At 43.8% G+C, this 21,472-nt stretch overlaps 1 protein-coding gene across 26 annotated transcripts in view; it reads left to right on the top strand.

Annotated features, from left to right (window-relative positions):
• Positions 1 to 21,203, top strand: part of TACC1 (transforming acidic coiled-coil containing protein 1) — a 120,258-nt gene extending 99,055 nt beyond the window's left edge. For all 26 annotated transcript variants that reach the window (XM_070500130.1, XM_070500126.1, XM_070500129.1 and 23 more), the window contains 8 exons: positions 32 to 84; positions 6,824 to 6,949; positions 8,658 to 8,734; positions 10,097 to 10,140; positions 11,537 to 11,697; positions 12,531 to 12,637; positions 15,221 to 15,341; positions 16,411 to 21,203. In XM_070500130.1, the coding sequence (XP_070356231.1) occupies positions 32 to 84; positions 6,824 to 6,949; positions 8,658 to 8,734; positions 10,097 to 10,140; positions 11,537 to 11,697; positions 12,531 to 12,637; positions 15,221 to 15,341; positions 16,411 to 16,479 (758 nt within the window). In that variant the 3' untranslated portion in view covers positions 16,480 to 21,203. The remainder of the gene's footprint in view (positions 1 to 31; positions 85 to 6,823; positions 6,950 to 8,657; positions 8,735 to 10,096; positions 10,141 to 11,536; positions 11,698 to 12,530; positions 12,638 to 15,220; positions 15,342 to 16,410) is intronic.
• The last annotated feature ends 269 nt before the right edge of the window (positions 21,204 to 21,472 follow it).

Raw genomic sequence — 21,472 nt, 5'->3', positions numbered from 1 at the left:
GGATAACCATAAAAATGACTCTGTGTTTTAGGCGTAGATAAAGAGATGTGCCAGAAGATGGAAAAAGATGGATCCGCTGTGCCTGTAAGTTCCTACATCGGGGTTGGGGGGATGGGTAAGTGGAGCTCCATTTATTCAGTATTTGTTTTGAAGCATTAAATTAAATAAATTCTAGTCGGTGTTTGGTGATGGGGATGAAATACAAATAAAACACAGTTTCTTCACTTGAGGAGCTCCTGTTCTATCCTGAGACATCCGATACGGTAGCTACGTGCCTGCTGAGCACTTGAGCTGTAGTCTGAATTGAAGTGTCCTGTAAGTGTAAAGTACAACCAGTTTTTGAAGACTAAGGACAACCAAAGGCAAATAAAATGTTTCTAACTTTTCGTATCAATTAATGTTAAGATGGTAATATTTTGGATATATTGGGTTGACTATGTTATTAAAATTAATTTCACCTGTTTCTTTATACTTTTTTAATATGGCTACTGAAAATCTTGAAATTACGGATGGCTTGCATTATATTTCTTTTGAACACCACTGGTTGCAGATACAAATGGAAACCTGTGATACCCTGTGGTGAATGTTGTAACAGAATGTGTTCCAGGGGCTGTGGGAGCCAGAGCTGACCGGCTGCTTGGCAGGTGTCAGGATGGCTGAATTTGAGCTAATTAAGAGCAAATTTTTTTTTGAACTTTAGATTACAAAAATATACAAAGAATTCCCGTAAATCTTTCATCCCTACTCCTCAAATGTTAACATTTTATGCAATCACAGTACAGTTAGCAAAATCAACACTGATACAGTATTATTGTCTAATCTATAAACTGTTCATTTTATCAGTTCTCCCAGTAAAGTCCTTCTTCTGGTGGAGGATCCAGTGCAGGATCCCACATTGCATTTAATCGTCATGTCCTTAGACTCCTTTAATCTGTGACGGTTCCTCGGTCTTTGTCTCTCCTGACCTTGACCCTTTTGAAGAGTATTGGTCAGTTGTTTTGTAGAATGTCTTTCAATTTGGTTTTGTCCGGTGTTTCCTCATGATTAAGTTCAGTTTAATAGATTTAGGCATGAATATGAGAGAAGTGACATTGTAGATATCATTAAAGTTGGGGTGACTTTGATCACTTGGTTAAGGTGGTGTCTGCTGGTTCCTCCAGTTGAACTAAGTTTTTTAAAGGGAGAAAGGGATTTGCCAGGCAGTTAAGGCAAGAAAGCCTGTTCCAGGCAGGAGAGTTGGCCTGTGCAAAGGCAGGGAGTGAGAAAAAGCATGCACATTATTGTAGGTATTAGTAATCTCACGTGGTTGGAGGATACTGTGGGTGAGGCCCAGATCACCCCCTCCACAGTGTGCCATAGTCATTGTGCCAGCAGATGTGGGATTCATGGTGGAAGCAGTAGATAACCATTGTGGGGTTCTAAGTAGGGAGCATCATGATCAGTAAAAGTTCAAAGGATGGGATGGAGGCTGAGAGAGATTTACAGGTAGAACCATCACTGCTTGGTGACCTTGGGGACGTACATGGTAGCTGGGGCAGTGATGGTGAGGGGAGGTTGACGAAGGCCGCTCAAGGTTTCTTCCTTGAATATCCAAGTGGTCAGTGTTGCTATGAACCTGCCCCAGTGGGACCTCATTTCAACAGATGGCACCACTGTCCACCTAGTTGTCTGAGCCACAACCCTGGAGTCATCTTCTGCAACTATTTCCTCCTTATTCCGACGAGCAAGATCTGTGGTTTCACTGTCCAGAAACCATAGATTGTAAATCCATCTACTTTTTTCAAGCCCACGACCACCAGTCTTTTAAAATAAGCTGGCGATTTCCCAACCACTCTTCCTGTTCCCAGGCTTATTCTCTCATCCTTTTACATAAGCCAGGGTAACGTTTTAAAACACAAAACTAACCTTGTTACTCTTTGCGTAAGCCTCCTCATCGGCTCTCCTTGTCTTAGGAGAAGTTCAGACTCTTCCTGTGACCAGCGAGGCTTTCTGTGGTGGGACTCTGCCTCCCTCTCCAGCGTCAGCTGTCTCCTCCCTCCCTCGCACATCTGAGACTTGCCCAACCGAATGGAGTTCCTTCCAGTTCTGTGAACCCAGCCCTTTGAGTCACTTCCCCGCTCTCCCTGCCTTTCTTAGAAAACCAAAGCTTGGTGAAGGTGAGGACCGTGCCTGTCCTGTTCGCTGCTGTGCCTCAGCACCTGCCACAGTAAACGCTGCTGATCATGGGAGTCCGCAAATGGGGAATGCAGGAGGAGGAGCAGGATCGTGGAAGTGTGTTTTTAGATAGGTGGCTTTGAGACTTCTGTGGGACCAGTTTCTAAATCATTATATGCAGCAGGCGGTTGTAAGTACACAGTGTGAGCTTTAGTAGATTTGAGGGCCCTTAGGACCCAGGGGATAATTGAAGCTACTGTAGGATTAGATGAAGTTGTGATGGAAACATTCTTTACTTTGATCCACAGTAAAAATTTTGACTAATAAATATCCATGACACGTCACAACATATGTATTTATATATTTATAGAACAAATTGCGCCAAATAGTTTTTACGTTTCTTCATGTGATTCACTCTATTTTCAGTTCTATTTCTTACTTTTGGTGAGGAAGATTGTCCCTGAGCTAACATCCATGCCAGTCTTCCTCTTTTCTATGTGGGACACTGCTGCATCCTGGCTCGATGAGCAGTGTGTGGGTCCGTGCCCGGGATCTGACGCTGCAAACCTCAGGCGCCAAAGTAGAGCGCACAAACTTCACCACCATGCCACTGGGCTGGCCCCTCTATTTCATTTTTTTAATGCAGATTATTTGTCCCACTAAATTGTTTTCAGGACTCACTGTTAGGGTGTGACCCATGATATTTCCCCAGAGGACGCAGAATGAGCAAACGCAAAGGTGCATGGTGGAGGAGGAGCTGTGGAAGCACAAGCAGGAGGAAGCAGTGCACATAGGATTCAGGAGCACTGGCCTTCACAAGTGACAGGCACAAGCACAGGCGCTGTCTCCTCACACGTTCCTGACATTTGTTTCTGGGCAGATCACTCTTCTGGGAGCCCCGTCATCTGATCCCAGCTCAGTCCCTCATGGGCTCACGCCTGGGTTTCCTCAGCGGTGAGAGGGGTGCTGCCATCCCCACCTGTGGGAGGCTGGAAACAAAACAGCCTGGCTGTGCGCTGGGGAGACCCGTTCCTTCTGAAATTTTCCAAGCACTTTCTGGTATTTTCAGTGTGTGAAAGTAGCAGCAGGATGCTGGAAGAAGGCTGCGCCCAGTGGACCAGGCATTGGTCCGCGTGGCTGCAGGATTAGGTGATTCACCCAGTTCTCAAAACAAACTGGTTACGTTTCCAGATTCACAGCTTATTCATCCCTAGAATTAGCAGCACATATCTGCCTCGTGGAGTGGGTGTGAGGCCCAGAGGCAATAATATCAGGGAAGAGGAACTGTGAAGTGCTGGGCCAGTGTGAGGTGGGGTGACGTTGAGAGGAAAAGGGTGGGAGAGAGAGAGAGAAAGGAAAGTGGGGAATGCTTGTCTCTGGAGGCAGCTGCTGAACAACGTATCATATGTTGTGATCTTTGAAAAGTAACTCCAGTTGAACTTCCAAAGATAAATTAATTTCTGTTTCTTTAGAATATTGAATAAACGTTGCATAAAGATATTGCAAGATTCAAAATGTGGAATACAGAAAACTGTGTAATCTAGCACTTAGTTTTTAAGCCTCTCTGTGCTTCAAGTGCATCCCTGTAGCAGGCTCATGCCCAGTGGTAGGCGGTGGCCCAGGCAAGATAACTGAGGCCAGAGCAGGGTAGGAAGTGGGTATTAAGTCTCATCGTGCTTTTCACCTGTTGGTCTGCAGCAGTTTTCACTTAGGAGTCAATTTATTTTTTAAGACGTCTTCAGCTTTCTAAACATTGAGTTCATGTGGCTTTTCCAAGCTTGTCTCAGTGAGAGAGAAGAGAAGGGGGTGGTCCTGCCCCAGTGAGTTCAAGGACAAATGAGATGAGCACAGTCAGCATGTTGTGACAGGTCTCCCACCGCAAGGACGTCAGCAAGAAGAATTACTTTGTGGCATCTGTGCTTGCTGTAAATTTGCAACCAGGACTCCATTGAGTTCCACTGTCTGTTGTTGGCCCTCAGTTGCCAGTGCTTTGTGGGACAAGGAGAAGGATTAGGGGACATGAAATGGGACCCTTTTGGAAGGGTGTGATTGATCAATTTAGCATCTTTATTAAACACATACTAGATTGCCCAGCCTAGAAGGAGACTGTCGGACCAACCTTTTATGAAGGTGGATTCTTTAGGCTTTCTACAGTGTTCAGTAAACAACTTAAAGGACTAAGGAATGTAGCATGTTAAATCCTAGGGGAAGAGATCACCAAAATAGGCCATGGCGTAAATTCCTGCCCTTACCACCTTGGAAGTGTTGCATTTTGAGCCATGAGGCTTGTGGCATTTGTCCAGCAGAGTGCGGTGGCCAGGAGGGAGCCCCCGGCTGCAGAGCCCACTCAGCTGGATTAACATTACATGGATTACATGTTCGCCAGCATCTGAGGTCTGACCTTCCACCTCCGACTCAGAACGCTGCTTCTTCTGGCCCCACATGTGTTAGCATTAAGTTGTTAAACAGGGCGCAGACTGACTGCATTTATCCCCTCAACAAGTGGAAGTGATGCTGAGCTCTAGACTAGACGTTGATATTTTCCTTACTAAGAAAACTTTTGACTTATTTCCTAAATTCTTGCTAACATGAGGGTCTTGGGCGGCACAAGCGGGCTGCTTCCTGGAGTTGACTCGACTTGGGTATTCTGACTTAGAGTCATAAAAACTCACGAAGACTGGGTTTGAAATGTATTAAATTAGAATCAGAAATGTAACAACAAGGTGAACCAATGTGTGGGCTTGACCTAGTGCGTTGTCTCCCCGTAGACGGGTTACACAGGAAGCAAGATGTTGAGAAAATTTCTTGATGAGAAACAGCACGGGAAGTTGGTGGGCTGACTCAGATGTCCAGGGTGTACTGGTTATCTACAACAAACATTTATTTTCTCATCGTTTCTGGGTCAGGAATCCTGGGACAGCTCTGCTGGGTGCCTCTGACTCAGCGTCTCCCACAGGCTGCGAGCAAGGTATTGACCAGGGCTGCGGTCCCCTCCAGGCTCTGCGTGGGGTGGGGCCCGCTCCAAACTCACCTGCGTGGCTGTTGGCAAGTCTCAGGTCCTCAATAACTGTTGGCAGAGACAGCAGTTCCTTGTCACATGGGTCTCTTCATGGAGCTTCTCACAGCGTGGAAGCTGGAGTCTTTGTCAGCTAGTCTCAGCAGTGACATCCCATGACTTTACCGTATTCTGTTCTTTAGAAGCGAGTCATTAGGGCCAGCTCGCACTGAGGGGGAAGGGACTACAGGAGAGGATTAGTACCAGGAGGTGGGGGTCACCGGGGGCCATGTTAGAGGCTGCCCGCAAGTGGCTTCTGGCTCTAGTGACGGATCTATTCCAAGATAGAATGTTTCATGGGGCACCTTGGACTTCTGTCAGCATGGTGGGCCGCCCTCCCCAAATGCTGCTGGAAATGGCACTGCCAGCTTGTGGCTTCTGAGTTCCCCTTTCTGTGGCCTCTGCAGGGGTTTGTGTATTGGGCTCTTGGATGAGGTCTGTGAAGCTGTATTGCAAAAATTGTGTGTGTGTGTTTTAGCATTTTCTAGAGAGAGGGTGAGTCTGTAACACCCTGAGAAGCTTAAAAACCGCTGGTCTAAGTTGACCTTGGGACTTTCCCTTCAGTCTTGGTTCCAACAAGATATCAGAGAACTGATTAATTATAATCAATAACTAACTGATCAGTTATACTGTCATTTAAGATTATTAAAATACTCCCTAACTCTAACCCTAATCCTAAAAAAAAATTATTCCCAGGTCACTTTGGCTGGCATTTTACATGTTATTAGATCAGCTTCTTTCCCATTTATCCAAAAAGTTTACTTATATAGGTGGGAGGAAGTAGCCCAAAAAATGTCTTTTAGGAAGGAAAATAGCATGCAGTCCCTGTTCTTATGAAAACAAAATACTAACCAAATGTGGTTTTCTGGAACTTGAGTTTATGATAAATGCAAGCTGGCACAGCAGAAGGTGACGTGCTGCCAGAAGGGAACTGAAAACGGCAAGGAAGAGCCACAAAATAGAAGCCCGGGCACAGACCTTGACTTTCATGTGGCCGGTCTGTGGAGGAACAAATCACGGTGTGCAACCTGACAGATCGCTGGGTTACCACACAGCATCCCTGCAGGGCAGCTAAGTTCCTGGTGGCCCTGAGTCATCCATGGGTGGGGCTCAGAGTTCACATATATTTGCCATTTCTACTGCCTTAGGCCTGAAAGTTAGTAGTGCATTTTAGAAACATTTTCATTCAAAGCGGCTAAGAAAGTACACACAAAGCATCAGTACTTAAAAGAGTTGACACTTTTTTTGAAACTTATTTACATGGAACACATCCAAATGAGACATTGACCATGGGTGCTTTTCTCTTTTATGTATGTGACTCTTTGGTGACTGACCACTATGATAATTACACTTTCTCCTTTTTGCACAGGAAGAAAACTCTAGGCTCTATTACACAGGAGCTAAGACCACCCCACCCCCAATACTCATTAGAATAGTTTATCCTTTCGATAACACTGTTACTAGATTTGGTTTTTTTAAAGTTTTCCTCTGCTGCTTTTTTTCCTTGAAATATATTTTAAAAGGATGCGATCAGTTTAGTAATGAGGCAGTTATTGAAGGATATTTGGGTTAAGAAGCTGGAGACTGGTGTTTTAACTGTAACCTCTCCCCCAGGGACTGTTGGAGTCCCCCGTGGAGAAGGCCCCTGTGTCGGTGGCCTGTGGAGGTGAGAGCCCGCTGGATGGCATCTGCCTCAGTGAATCAGATAAGACAGCCGTGCTCACCCTGATACGAGAAGAGGTAAAGGCTTTCTTGTTCTGTCTGCCTATCACTCCATTTCTTTGTAACGCCCACGTGCCAGTGGCCAGATTCCATCTCTGGTTGGCTTGAGTTCTCCCCGGCAGGAAGTTCTTATTTCCTGTAGCCTGTTTAGTTTGTAAAAAGGGCTCCCTGTAAAACTCCACATTGGTGCTGGAGTCCTGACGTTCTGTACCCAGAGAAAAAAGCTGACGCTTTGAAATATCCTTGAGAGTTTTGTACACTTGCTTATCTTTCAGCCTTGAAGTTTTAAATATCACATTTTGCCAACTTTACCCACGTAGGTAACTAAATCAGTGCCTTCATTTTACAGAGGATATATGCTCATGCCTAAAAATTCCTTAAATTCTAGACTTGCAGTAATAGAAAATTGTTTCCTGCCTTCGTCTGCCCTTTAATTAAATAGTTCAACTCTTGATTTCCTGTAGTGTGTCTCTTGAGCAGCCTCTGTTCAAAATAGGTCACTGCCAGGCCTTTCCTGGGTGATGGGGAAAATGTGAAAGACAGTGTTATGCGCAGTTCCTCAGTTACCACCCTCTCGCTGTGTTCTGTGCTGTGTTTTACGTGTTTGGTTTGTGTGTTTTTGATGACTCCACCGCTTTTTTTTTTTAAGAAGGTAATTCCCTTGATGTAGCAATTTTATTTTTATAATATGATGACAGTAGTTAACTACCTCTGAGGTCGGTCTTTTAAAGCTTTTAAAAAGTAGCATTAGGTTGGTAATGAGGGATGTGAGCTAGTCCTGTTGTCAGACTGGGGAGCAGAGGTAAGGAGGTCCGCCAGAATCCTGTGAATGAGAAAACTGGCCTCATCTTCTTCCCGAGAGTTAAGCTGTAAGATGGCCACCTAGTGGAGCAAAGCCAAGATGTCCCTAGTCACCTGAGGCAGACAGCTGGCTTCTAGGATCTTGAGATCCTGATTAAAGGCACCAAAATAAAGAATGTACCAATGAGAAAGAGAGAAGCACAGAGGAGAATAATAAAATGGGAACAGTGGATCCCCTCGGAGCCCCACCCAGGGCAAAGGGAGTTTGAGGCAGTGAATTCAGAGTATTTTTTTCCAGTTGGCAAGGGCATCCCAAACAGGGATGTGGGTTCTGGTCTGACTAACGAGATCCTGCCTGTAATGAGACCCAGGCATCTGGCTGGGGGCATTGAACTTCTGGGCCCCTCGTTCTGGCTCCCTTCTTATCAAGCAGCTGGAAATCTCTGTCGAAAGAGAATATGCTGGTCATGCCAACTTCTAGCGCTCTCATCTTGTGGCAGTTTCATTTTTTGTCCTAAGTAAGGTTGGTGCCCTGGCAGCTACTGTGATTAAGGTGAGTTTGCAGGACAGATGGCTCTGCTCTTGGTGCCCTGTCCCAGTCAGGGTTCTGGGCCCACCGAGCTGAGAGCCAGACCCTGGACTGAGGGAAGATTTAGAGAGGTTGTAAGTACCACTTGGAATTTTCCTGGGAGATCTCCTGCTCACCTGTACTCTGGTGGCCACGCTCTGGTGTGCTGTGTGGCTGAGAGCACATTTTTCCAAATGCTTATGATATTATATATGGATGTTGAGGTTTTATATTCCTAACGTAGATTGAATGTCTTGGGATGGACCTGGCTATGTGTTGTTTTAGCTCTCTGATCTTAAATTCAAACCGTAATAGATTGAGTAGATAAAAACAAGCTTTATCTCTATTATAATCTAGATAATCACTAAAGAAATTGAAGCAAATGAATGGAAGAAAAAATACGAAGAAACTCGACAAGAAGTCTTGGAGATGAGGTTAGGCGGGAGGTTTGGGGGTGGGGTTGGGTACCATTCTACTTTGTTAGATTTAATACAGATGAAGCAATAAACGTATCTGTTTATCACAGAGCCAGCTGTTGAGAACTTAGGGTTTTGCTATCTGCACTTAATTTGTGATTGATAATGTCATTGCATGAGTATTGCTGACCTGTTACCCTGTTCAAATACTGTAGCTTATTTCACCTTGTTCAGAACATTACAAGTAAGCAGAACCCACATAATTCTTGTCGTTTGAAAAGACCTAAATTTGTGCAAAAATACATGTTTAAAATACAGAGTAATAAGATTTATTGACATGATTATGGAGGCATTATAATTCATAATGCTTTTCTAAAATTATACATGGTCGCTTCAAATTTCATAACCATGAAATAGATTCTAAAAAGCATATTATTAAGAAACAAAATTGATCGACTTTAAATTGAAATCTTTTTATTTTTGCTGCTCACTCTCTAGAGTTAGGCACAGTGAAGTAACTAAAGATGGTATCAAAGAAGAGGAGAAAAAAAGAATAAATAAAGAATATGCTGTTTGGTCAGCACTTGAATGATTAAGAAGCATTTTAAATATGTTCGCTCTATCTTGTGGCTCTTGTATTTGGGTTTTTTTGAGCATTTAATGGGTGTAAGGCACCGTGCTGGGTGTGGTAGAGAGGAAGGGACAGCCCCTGCCCTTAGAGAGCTCAGAGGAGCCACCATGAGAAACCTGGATGCAGGGTCACCGTAATGGGCACAACCAGCGAGGGCGGGGGGAGCCAGCATTTCTCGCTGAGGGGGTCACAGGATGGAGCTCTGTGACTGGACGGGGTCAGGAAAACATTATTGCAGTTCGCTAAAAGAATAATACGACAAGGTGGTCTTTAAAGTCTTTGACTACCTGAAATACTTTTGGAATTAGGACAATAAAATAAAACTTGTAACTGAATCAGAGGAGACAGACTGCCTGCAAGGGTGGGTTGGGGCCAGGGGGACCAGGACTCAGGTCAGATCCTTCAGAGGAGCCCCAGCAGCACCATGAACTTGTTTTGTAGAAGATTGATATGTCTAGGCAGAATCAATCTGTTGCCTTGAGGTCGTTCACAGAGGTGCAAAGAAAAAGTGAGGGCAGTTTTTTCTGTAAATAGAGTGAAAGGCTTGTTAAACATAAAATCTTAAGGAAAACCTTTTTGAATGTTAACAAGTCTTACATCCATGTAAAAAAAAATGAGAGCCCCAAAGCAGACAAGTGGGTTATGTAAATTTTTCAGTATATGTTAATGTGTTTGATTATTTGGGGCAGCATTTCTCCAACATCTATTGTCTGAAAATCCTCTTCTGATAATAATTTTTTTTTTTTAAGGAAAATTGTGGCTGAATATGAAAAGACCATTGCCCAAATGATTGGTAAGGAAATTGTTTCCTAAGGTATGAGCCCTAGGATCCATAGATGGTTTTCAAATCAGAATACAGGCCTCAGTTTGTGCATCGCGTAGATACAGTTGATTCTCGTTATTTTCAGTAGTTCTGTTATGTAAAGACGCCACAGACACTGAGTTAGCGAACACAGAACCACTGCTCCTAGGGAAAATACAGCGAGCCTCTGGTCACAGCATTTCTGTCAGTACATGGCCTTGTCTTACGTGTGTTTCTGTTAAAGACGTCTTATTGAATGTGTGTGGTTGCTTCATTAACAGTGAACTCATGGCCAACAGTGCTATAGCTCATGCCTGAACCAAGCTTGTCTCACACATGTTATTCCTCCTGGAAGACATCTCAGCCTTCTGGCTCTTAGGACGCTAGACAGCACTGCAGCACTAAGCTTGGGGGCCATTTTAAACAATGAAGTCACCAGCAGAAAGCACAAAAATGCAAAAAATGTGGCTCTAAATGGACTGTGGAAAGGACGCTTGTTTACATTATGAAACAAGAAGGCAGAGCATCCCCTTGTTCAGCCTCAGCTGAGGGCAGCACATGTCAGGTGACTCCGATCTTTTGCCGTTTTGCGCATGTCTGTGAATGCCCAGCAGTATTTTTTTTGAGGTTGCAAATAAATTTTAGTAAGTGGGCAGATTCACACATACGGAATCTGCGAATAATAAGGATCAACTGTAGTTAGGTTCGTTTTGGAAGAGAGCAAACTCTTGAGTTCTGTGCATAGCCCTCCACCCAGTACCCCGAGTGTTGATGGCCCAGCCACATCGTGAACACCCCCTGGGGGGCGTGTCTTTGTTGTGGGGCAGTGTCCTTAGCCCACTGCAAATTGGGCTTGCCCTGTATTGGACCGACTGGGCCTTTACAAGACGACAGCGGTTGATCCTCCTGTGTTGCGTTTAGAGCCTCTCGTAGGCAATATTGTAGGCCCGACTGCCTAAATCGCGGTCTGGTCTCCCTGCACAGAAGCAGTGGAGCGAGAGCTTCTGTCCGTGTCCCCTCTGCCTTCCCAGCACAGGGCCGTGGCCCAGCTGTTCCTCTGTGTGCAGTATTCTTCTCCCGCCAGCTTCTTGGCTCTGCCCTCAGTCCTTCTGGGCCTCTGCTCACATCTCTTCTCTGAGAGAGGCTGCTCTGTATGAAAAAGGAACCCCTGGCCCCTCTCTCCCTGCTTCGTTCCCCCCCCGCCCCCCACCCATGACTTGTCACTTACGTCTGCCCCCACTGGAATGCAAGTCCTTGAGAGTGGGAGCTTTGTTCCGTCCACTGCTGCTGCCCCCCACCCCCCCCGCCCAGCACTGCTGAGCCCCTGGAGGGCAGCTGCTAACCATTTGCTGGATGGATATGTCATGCTTTTGATTGTGATTCACAGAAGATGAACAGAGGACAAGTATGACCTCTCAGAAAAGCTTCCAGCAACTGACCATGGAGAAGGAGCAGGCCCTGGCCGACCTGAACTCTGTGGAAAGGTCTCTTTCTGATCTCTTCCGGAGATACGAGAACCTGAAGGGCGTTCTGGAAGGGTTCAAGAAGGTAGTGTGTCCTTTTCCTTCTATCTCCTTGCTAGCGTGTCTTCTTGGTAAGGAATCTTCAAAGGTGTATGCCAGAGGTGTGGGTAGCCTTTTCAGTAGGGACTCAGGGTCTCTCTCAGCCTTCTATCTTCTGTCGCAGTGAAGACTTTTCCCCCCTTTTTTCTTTCTGGGGTTGTTCAGGCATCTGGCCCACAGGGTGGCGTGTTTTGGTCATTCCTTTCCTGGCTCAGGCCAGTAAATCCTGGACACAGAGTGTGGCACGGAGTGTAAGAACTGTGGAGCCCTCAGACTTTAGGATTATTCTAGAAATGCTCTTTTTCATTATTCACCAATTTAATATTAGTAAAAGTAAAAAGGATTCTGGCCAAGGCACTGAAAAATTCAGGCTGTGTATTCTAGAAGAAAGTAAGTGTAAACTTTCAAATTTAGATGCATATTGATTTAATTTAGTTGCATACCATCAATAAGACACATTTATAGCAGTGAACATTCTTTGTTTTCATATTAAAATAAAAATAAGATTGGCCAATTTATCTAAAATGGGAATCAGGTTGCCGTTCAGTTTTTAAAAACTGCCCTCCTAAAGTAGGTGTGTTGGTGTAACTGAACCTTACTGTATGATTTGAAAATTAATACATGAAGAAATTATCTAGAATGTCTTCAATGAGAATTACTTGTGCCTGTTTCAGATTACCATGGAGTGTAATGTGAAGTCATCTGAATTGTTTTCTCATTTTTTAAAAAAATGAAAACTCTGATACATGGTATATGTTATTAGTAGAAAAAAAACAAAATGACCTGTTTCTTTTATTTTAAATTGTCACTTTGGAACAGAATGAAGAAGCCCTGAAAAAGTGTGCTCAGGATTACTTAGCCAGAGTTAAACAAGAGGAACAGCGATATCAGGCGCTGAAAATCCACGCGGAAGAGAAACTAGACAAGTAAGAGCTTGCACATGAGAATCTCACTTTTCTTGATGCTGTCAGAAGGTTGATGGAGGCAAGAAAGAAATCGCCGTTTTGCAACTCCAGTTTGCTTCTGTGTGTGTGTGTGTCTGTGTCTGTGTGTGTGCGCCCGCTTTATTGAATTTTTTGAATAGGTAGAATCTTCACATGGTTCAAAAATTTAAAAGATACACCATCTGTCCTCCCACCCCATCCCCCATCCCCCGCCACCCCGGGTTCCTGCCTCTCTCCTCACCTGAGTAATTGCTATGCCTTTATCCTTCCAGATGTACTTTTTCCCCTTTCTTTTTGCCCCAGCTTTGTTGAGATATAATTGACATGTAACATTGTGTCAGTTTGAGGCGTGTGAGTGTTGACTTGATGCGTTTACCTGTGGCACCACTAAAGCCTTAGCTAACACCTGCATCAGGGCACATGATTACCTTTCTTTTTTACGGGGTGAGAATTTCCTTTTTTGTACAGATGATCACATACCTCGCTTTTTTCACTTAGCAGTATATTTTGGAAATCTTTCCGTCTCAATCCATGAAGAGCTTCCTTATTTTTTTAATAGCAATATGCTGTTCCATTGTTGGAATGTGTTATTTAGTTAACCAGTCCCCTCCTGTTGGACATTGAGGTTATTTAAAATCTGCTACAAACAATGCTGCGATAAGTAACCTTGCATGCATGTGAGTTATCTGTGTGATAGAAAAGGAATTGCTGGGCCAAAGAATGTATGAGTTTATAGTTATGATACGTATTGTCAGATTGCCCTCATTAGACTTTTATCCATTTACATCCCTACATAATGTATGAGAGCATCTCTTTTTCCTACGGCTTTGCCAACAGATCACATTTTTGGTTTCCTGCAAATCTCATAGGTGAAAGATGGTGTTTCAATTTACTTGTTTCGTTTTTGGTAAGGAACAGAGCATTTACTTTATTTGATGTAGTTTTGATTTGTGTTTATCTTATGACTGAAATTGAACATATTTTAGCAGCCGACTGTAAGTGTATTTGCTTTACTGTGAATAACTCTATTCTTTGCATGGTTTTCTATTATCAGTTTATATATTTTGTACGTAAATATGTTTATGTATTAAGGATGCCAGCCCTTTGTAATATGAGTTGTGAATAACTTTTCCAGTTTGTCATTTATCTTTTGGCTCTGCCTGTGCTGTTTCTGATATGCAGAAATTTATTTTTATGTGATGAAATTTATTGGTCATTTCTTTTACAGCTTCTGGATTTCCTGTTATAGTAAGAAAGATGGTCCCCCTTGCCGAATATAAAATATTCTCCCTTATTTTCCTTCTAATCCTTTTATGCCTTAATTTTTTTAATCCTTAAATCTGACACATTTGGAATTTGTGCTGGGGAGTAGTGTGAAGGATGCATCCAACTTTAATTTTTAAGTAGAAAGTAGTCCATACCTGTGCGTTTTGCTGTCTTGTCTTCCTGTTTGTAAAACCTTTTAAGTTCTGCCTTTCCCATTCCCACCCCCAGAGGTACTGCTATTAAAGGTTTATTATGAGTCCTTCCAGTCTTTTCTCTGTGCTTTTACAAATACTACCCAAAATGTTTTTGGACTCTTTTTTTAATAATATTGGAGTCAAATAATGCAAGTTTCCTTTTTCACTTAATAGTATGTCATGGCCATTTTCCATGTCAGAACATATGGTTCACTCTAGTGATTTTTATGAGGTATAGGACTATTACATTCCTTTATTGAGGGGCGTTTAAATAGTTTCACCCTCTTTTCCATGCAGACAGCACTGAGGTGAGTGTCCTTGTGCACTCACCGTTGTGCCGGGGGGTGTTGCTGTGGCTGGATCCCTAAAAGGGAACTGCTGGCTCAGAGGGCGGATGCACGTTAAACTGTAATAGTTACCACCACCTCGCCCTCCACAAAGACAGTTTTCATTCCCCCATCAGCACCTGAGCCTGTCTCTTTCCTGGCATCTAGGCCAGAATGAGACAAGATCATCCTTATTCATTTTTGCCAATCTGATAAATTTTATCATTTTAATTTGCATGCCTCTGATTACTAGTGACTTTTTAGCATTCTTTCATCAGTTAATTGGCTGTTTATCAACTGACATTCATGGCTTTTTTAAATTTCCTTTTGCATCTCATTATTAAAGTCACTTTTAGGTCTGTGTCTCATAGATGTCATTGGTAAGTGTCCTGACTCTTTAGCTGTGACAGTCCCACAGATAATCCTGTCTGCTCTTGTACTGGTTAAAAAAATCCGAGATTGTTGTAGAAACTGTCATGTGATTCCATTTTCTAGTGACATATGAATTTTGAAGGGCACTGTGAACTTTGAGATTAATTCTACCATCGGTTAGCGCCGTGGAAATTTCCTTAGCAATTGTGTATAAACTGAATTTTTATAAATTACAATTGAATTATTTAGGTCACCGATTGCTGTTTTTTCCTCTTATTTGTGAAGTCAGTTCTGTAGGTCTGTGTCTCACAGATGTCAGCGGTTAGTACCCTGACTCTTTAGCTGTGGCTGATGACTAACCATGTGCTTTTTGTCCCTTTGTTCTGCAAACAAAACACCATAAACAGAGCCAATGAAGAGATTGCTCAGGTTCGAACAAAAGCAAAGGCTGAGAGCGCAGCTCTCCACGCCGGACTCCGGAAGGAGCAGATGAGGGTGGAGTCCCTGGAAAGGGCCCTTCAGCAGAAGGTACAGAGGGGCGCGTGGTGGTTCCTCCTCGCAGTGGTAGCTTACAGTGGGTCTTGGTGACAGAGGCCTTGCCTTTTTGCTCAGACCCTTTACTCCAGCTCCTTTGTGAACTGATTCAGGTGGAGATGAAGCAAACCCTTCAACTCCCAGGCATATCAGTGGGGGCCAGCCCCAGGCAGGGGGCAGAGAGGAGGCTACATTCACTGAAGTTCAGGGCAGCATGCTGGTTGGGCTCTGAGGCGATCTTCTTTTCTTTGTTTTTGCTTTTTATGTAGTATGTGAAGTCATGTTCCCCTTTCATTGCAGTTTTACCCTCCAAGGGACATTTGGACGTCTAGAGGTATATTTGGTTGTCATAACTGGGAGATGCTACTGGCATCTGGTGGGTAGAGGCCAGAAATGCTGCTGAGCATTCCACAATGCAGGACAGCCCCCACAACAGAGACTGACCCCGCCCAAAATGTCAGTGGTGCCGTGGTTGAGAAACTCTGCTGTAGCTAAATAAAAACCAGTGTTAATGATGATGCCTATTGCTCACTACTCAGTGATTCTTAGACTTCATTTTTTGTACCCCTCTGGTGTTTTTCTGACTGTCTCCTATACGTACTCATGCCTATGGCATCCATTCAGCTAGGGCTGGGGTTTTTATCATGGTCCAATAACCCCTAAGACAGTGTTCCCTCAGATACTCAGACTCCAGAATCCCAGGTCCCTGGAGATGCTGATGCATCAAGTGAGGCTCGCCTACTTATGTTTTTATCAAGTACCCCAGGTAATTCTGTGATAACAAGAAAATTTGAGCACTAAGAGGTTCATGGACAAGCCGCAGAGAGCTGATGACTGCCCTCAGCCCCTACTCAATTCAAGCATAACCTTGTGAACACATGACCACTTTCCAGAGGAGGCTATTGCCCTCCTTTCTCTAAAGGGTCTCTACGTAAAAGAGTTAAGAACCACCGAGTTAGGATGTCTAGATAGAGTATAGCCAGTCTTGGGACTAGTTAGCTGTAATTGGCCTTCATCTCAGGACACAGCTGGCCTGCATAATCATACATCATTTGTCTTTCAGAACCAAGAAATCGAAGAACTGACGAAAATCTGTGATGAGCTGATTGCAAAGCTGGGAAAGACTGACTGAGTTCCCCCTGTTAGCTCAGCAGAGCTGCATCTGGCTGCTTCTCTCGTGACCACAATTATCTTGCCTTATCCAGGAATAATTTCCCCTTTGCAGAGAAAAAAAAAAACCTTTAAAAAAAAGCACATGCCTACTGCTACCTGTCCCGCTTTGCTGCCAACGAAACAGCTCTGGAAGGAGCCCTAGAGTGTCGCACAGTCACGGAAGGAGTGGCGTCTGGCTGCCCTGGAGCCTCTCAGTTCTCCAGCAGTGGGTCCACTTAGACAGGCTGCTCAGTCTGGGTTTGTGGTTTCTCTATCTTTAGTTCGTTTTAGAGTCATCTTTGCTTTCCCGGGTGCGTTCAATTTGTGATTTTGTGTCTACTGTTTGGGATCATTTCCTGTCTACTGTGTGTCTGTTTGTGACCTATTTATTTAATCTTTTAAAGTTAATTTCCATATTAGTGGCTTTACTTGAGGAGATAATTTGGCTTATTGTTACTTCCAGTTTATAAACAAGAAGGGACTCCGAGCGCACATTTTCACACACTCACACACACGCGTTTACATATGCTGCTGTTTTTGCCTTGAAGCGTAGTCAAATAAGAACTCTCTACAGAAGAGCATATTTCCATAAATGTAAAACCCTGTTTTGAAATAGAGTCCTGGCTCAGAATGCCACTTCAGCATTGGGAGGGTTGGAGATGTGAAGCCCCCAGCCCCTTGCCTGTTGTGACTCATAACCCAGCACTCAGGTTTCACATCTGGGAAGGAGGTTTTGCTGTGATGTTTTGTTGCCCTGGGATCTGAATGCTCCTCAGCCTTGATGAGTGGGGCCCTTCGGGGGAGTCTTAAGACCAAAAGTGTCTGCTTCCTGCGTGAACAGCAGCTGGGGAACCCCTCAAAGCTGGGGTTTGGCGGGTCTGTCCTAGAACCATTTAGTCTCCTCTGCTTCCGTTTGTCGCTACAAAATTAACATTTACTCTTTATTGTCTTTCTATTTGAAATGTGCAAGGGAAATCTACTTGTAAAAGGTTTAGATGACCTTCTCTGATTAAGAGGCAGGTGTAACCCCATTAGCAATTATACAGTGAAGAAACAGTTGGTTTTGGACAAGTGTGATACATTGTTCTTCAGATTTTTTCAAGGCAAAAAAAATCCTTTCAAACTTAAGATAGTAGAATTTTAAACACAATGGGCAGTAAGAAGCATGTGAACCACTCCAGAAATCAGCACGTTTTGAATCTTTTTAAAACAAAGATCATTTGAATAGTGGAGGAGGGGCACGCAGGGAGCAGGCTCACACTCACAAAACCAAATTCCTCAAGCTCTTCCTGGACTCAGTTCAGAGTGGTGGGGCCATTAACCCTTCACTGGAAATTTTCCATGTAAGGTCAGTGAATTCCCTTCCATTTGACAGGCAAACCCAATCCATGCAAGTGTTTTAAAGCACTCTTTTGTCTTAATCTTAACACCTTGAGAGTCTTCACCGTAATGTGCACTGTATTCAGTACGTGTGCGTTTCCGTCCCATCCTCGTAAAACCATTGCATGATCCAGCTTCAGCAGTGAATCGTGCCTAGTGGAGAACCTCTGTAGATCTTTGCAAATGAATTCTTCCTTAGCAGTGTACTCTTCACAGGGTGCAATCTTTGGCCCCAGGCAGGTCAATAATGTCTTTTAAAGCCAGAAGTCACGTTTTACCAATATGCATTTATCATAATTGGTGCTTGGGCTGTATTTTAAAGCCTACTGTCTTAACATTTTGTACAAAAAAGGACAGAAATGATTTGTGGTTGAAGAAGTGACTTGACAATCATTTGGGCTTTGAAAGCAGTCGCTGTGGTCTCGTGTGAACGCTGTCCTGTAGTCACAGTGTCAGTGGAGGACCAGTGTCTCCAGCTGGCGGAGCTGATTTCCTCTTTCAGTCTTCTCCTACGAGGGAAATTAACTTTGCATTTTGCAGACAGAAGCATTGCTAAACCTTTTTGCTGCTGTGTCTTGGTGACACGTCCGTGTTTTGCATTGATCTGTTTTAAGCATGAAAGGCTTATAGTGGTCTCCATTATAAATCCATAATCTTCTTTAGGCTTCTTGTGTATGAAAAGAGAAGTAGCTGTGTGTTAAAACAAGTGATGACAATCCGTCCCTCGCGCACTGGCGGAAGGGATCCCTTCAGAACTAGACCCTAGTGAGTGAAGTTGTTGCACAAAGGATAAGAAAGGGGCCCTGTTAAGTGATATTTGCCGCTGGCCTCTCAACCACGCCCGTGACCAGGAAATGTTCTCCCTTCTTAGTTAATGGGTGGATATTCCCCAACACGAATAAAAATGTAGTTTACAGCTGGCAAATTAAGAGAATGTACTGGGCGGTATGAAGTATGTTTGTTTATTTCTCTTTAAAAATAAGCCAAAAAAAACCCCACACTTTTAGACCTCTGGAGAGTAAGAATACAGCCCGGAGATGTGCTTCCCAACATGTCAGGGCCAAATTACTTGTTAGCTGGGCAAGAATAAACCCTGTTAGAGACATGGCGAGGGAAATGAGGGGCAGCTGCCGGCCCGGGTGTGGTTGGGGAGTGTTAGCTGATCTTGTTGAGGCTCTGGATCCAGAGCCCTGTCTTAAGGTTTTGACTTTGCCAAAGTGTAGATAGATAGTCTTTACCTAAAAGTATTTTAATTGGAGGGTTTAATGTAAGACAGAGCGACCAGTTTGTCACTTGGTTGGCTGGTCAGTTACTGTCAGACCTCTGGAGATTTACTTTATTTGGAGAAGCTCCTGGGAGCTGGTGACCTGCCCAAACCTTTTGTTCTGTAAAACTGTTCTGGAAATATTGAGAAGCCCAGTTTTCTCACGTGATCTCTAGCTTCTTCAGACCCGGCCCAAATTAGGAAGTGCAGACCACATGGTGGTGAGAAACTCTGAGGATCTGGCAGCCTTCCAGAATGATATGGGGTCAAAGGGAGGTTTACAGTTCGCTCGGGAGGACAGCTCAAGTCGAATTTCTTTCCAGCCAGTTACCCCTTGTACCTGTGCCGCAGTGTGCAGCTCTCACAAATGCTTAGATACTTGTTGGACAGCCCTGAATCCGTCCTGTTATAATGGGGAGTATAGACGGCCTCGAATATTCCTGGGCGGCCTGCAAGCACTCAGAGGGGAGCACTCACTCAAACCCCGTAACAAGGGGCTCTGTGGTGGCTCTCACGCGCAAAGGGGAGTTTTTAAAGGGCGAGCGCTGGAGAGTCATGTACACTAGTTGGAAGTGATTCAGCACATCCCTTTTTAGTGGAGTGAAAGCTCTGAGGCTCCCTTTTTATGTCCTTTTGGCCTCTCACTACCATTGGTAGCCATCTCATGAACTGGACCCCACTGCTGCCTCTGTAGCTTTGCAACCATGCAAGCTTGCTCTCGGACTTGGGTTTCTTACTTTATCCTCTTGTTGGGAAGAGAGAAACTAGGTGTTGAAAGAGTCAGTGACTGGGGCAAAGGATTTTAAAGTAAAGATGTATATATTCTGAAGAACTTAGAAGATAGCAGATTATTATTTGCTTATTAAAGAACAAATATAGTCTGGGAACCCCAGAAGGTCAAGCCAAAGGTCTAAGAAGTCATCTTCTTCAAGGATTTTATTAAAGAACTATTTTGGGGAGACATCTGTTCAAAAAGATCTGCCTCCAGATTCTTGTGATTTTAAAAAAGCAATTTATTGCTCAAACCTTGAGTCTCCCAACTTGATATAATAGACACTTCTCTCTAAGGATCTCCTCTGGAAAATAATGTAAATGACAGCATTTCCAGCGAGGACCCATTCCTTAGTGCCCAGAGCTAGCCGTTCTGGAGACTAAAGATTGCACTTTTCGTAGTTCTTTTTGTCCAAATGCAATCCCATTTCTGTGCCTCTTAGCATGCAGTTAGATTTGGACAAACGAGATTCCTAAGGAATGACTTTATTAACTATAATATGGTTACAGCTATTACACATATATATATATTTTTCGGGTTGTAGTTCTAACGTGGAGGCGTGGCGCTGGCCTGTGGCGGTCTGCATAATGCTTTAACTCATTTGCAGGAGGCCAGGCGTGGAGCTGAGTGGAGCTTAAACCTTCCTTGTGTCGATTCTTCACTTTAGAACTGTAAAGATGCCACTTTCTCCTCCTCTGCCTTTTAGTGGTATCTAAAATAAATTCCAAAAAGTATCTCCTAGTCACATGGTTAACCGACATTCTGTGTTTATGAATAACTTTCAAGTGGACCTATGAAAACTTGAACTCTGGAAGCGCAGCCTGTGCAGACACAGGGCAGCCTGTGGGTTCCCCCCGCACAGCTCCAGGCGCGGGCCTTCTCCCCCAGTGCCGCGGGATCCAGGCATTTTCAAATCTCAGAGGTAGCGGTAAACTTTTCTGTGTTGCTGTTAGCAAGTGTGTGTTTGCCAGTAGATCCCATTCGTACTAATGTGCCAACAAGTGAACGCTAATTGCACATCTGCTTCCACTGTGTCCCCACGGGTGCCATGAAGTGTGTGAGGAGCCTCTTGCCTGGAGGAGTGGACGCTGCGTTGACTACTGCTGTCAGGATTGTGTTGTGTGGAATAATCATCTGCATAAATTTTATATGCACAGTAATTTCCCTTTTATATGTCAGGTAAATATTTGTAAAAGTTATACTCACACAAATGAAATTATTATAATGATTACTAATATATTTTTTCCATGTTTCATTGCCTGAATAAACACTGTTTACCACTGTTCTATTTGGGGTGTATGTTTTTTTTTTCCTGGTTAGAAGTCTTTTTATCCCCGAGAATGAAAATTTATGACAGCTTCGTCTTTATGAGCTCCATATTTCAGTTTGAAAATAGAAAAGACGACGTTTTCACTACATTCATTTTGTGGGAATTTATGCATTTGGTTGGGTGTGTAATTACAAACAAAACAAACTTTGGACCTCAGACCTTGCCATATAAATTTCTGTGCCTTTGCATCTGTGCAAACAGTCTTAATTGGGTGCCTCTTGATTTTG

The sequence above is a fragment of the Equus asinus genome, chromosome 27, assembly GCF_041296235.1.
Source record: "Equus asinus isolate D_3611 breed Donkey chromosome 27, EquAss-T2T_v2, whole genome shotgun sequence".
Lineage (NCBI taxonomy): Eukaryota > Metazoa > Chordata > Mammalia > Perissodactyla > Equidae > Equus > Equus asinus.
This window is presented reverse-complemented; position numbering and strand designations above follow the sequence as displayed.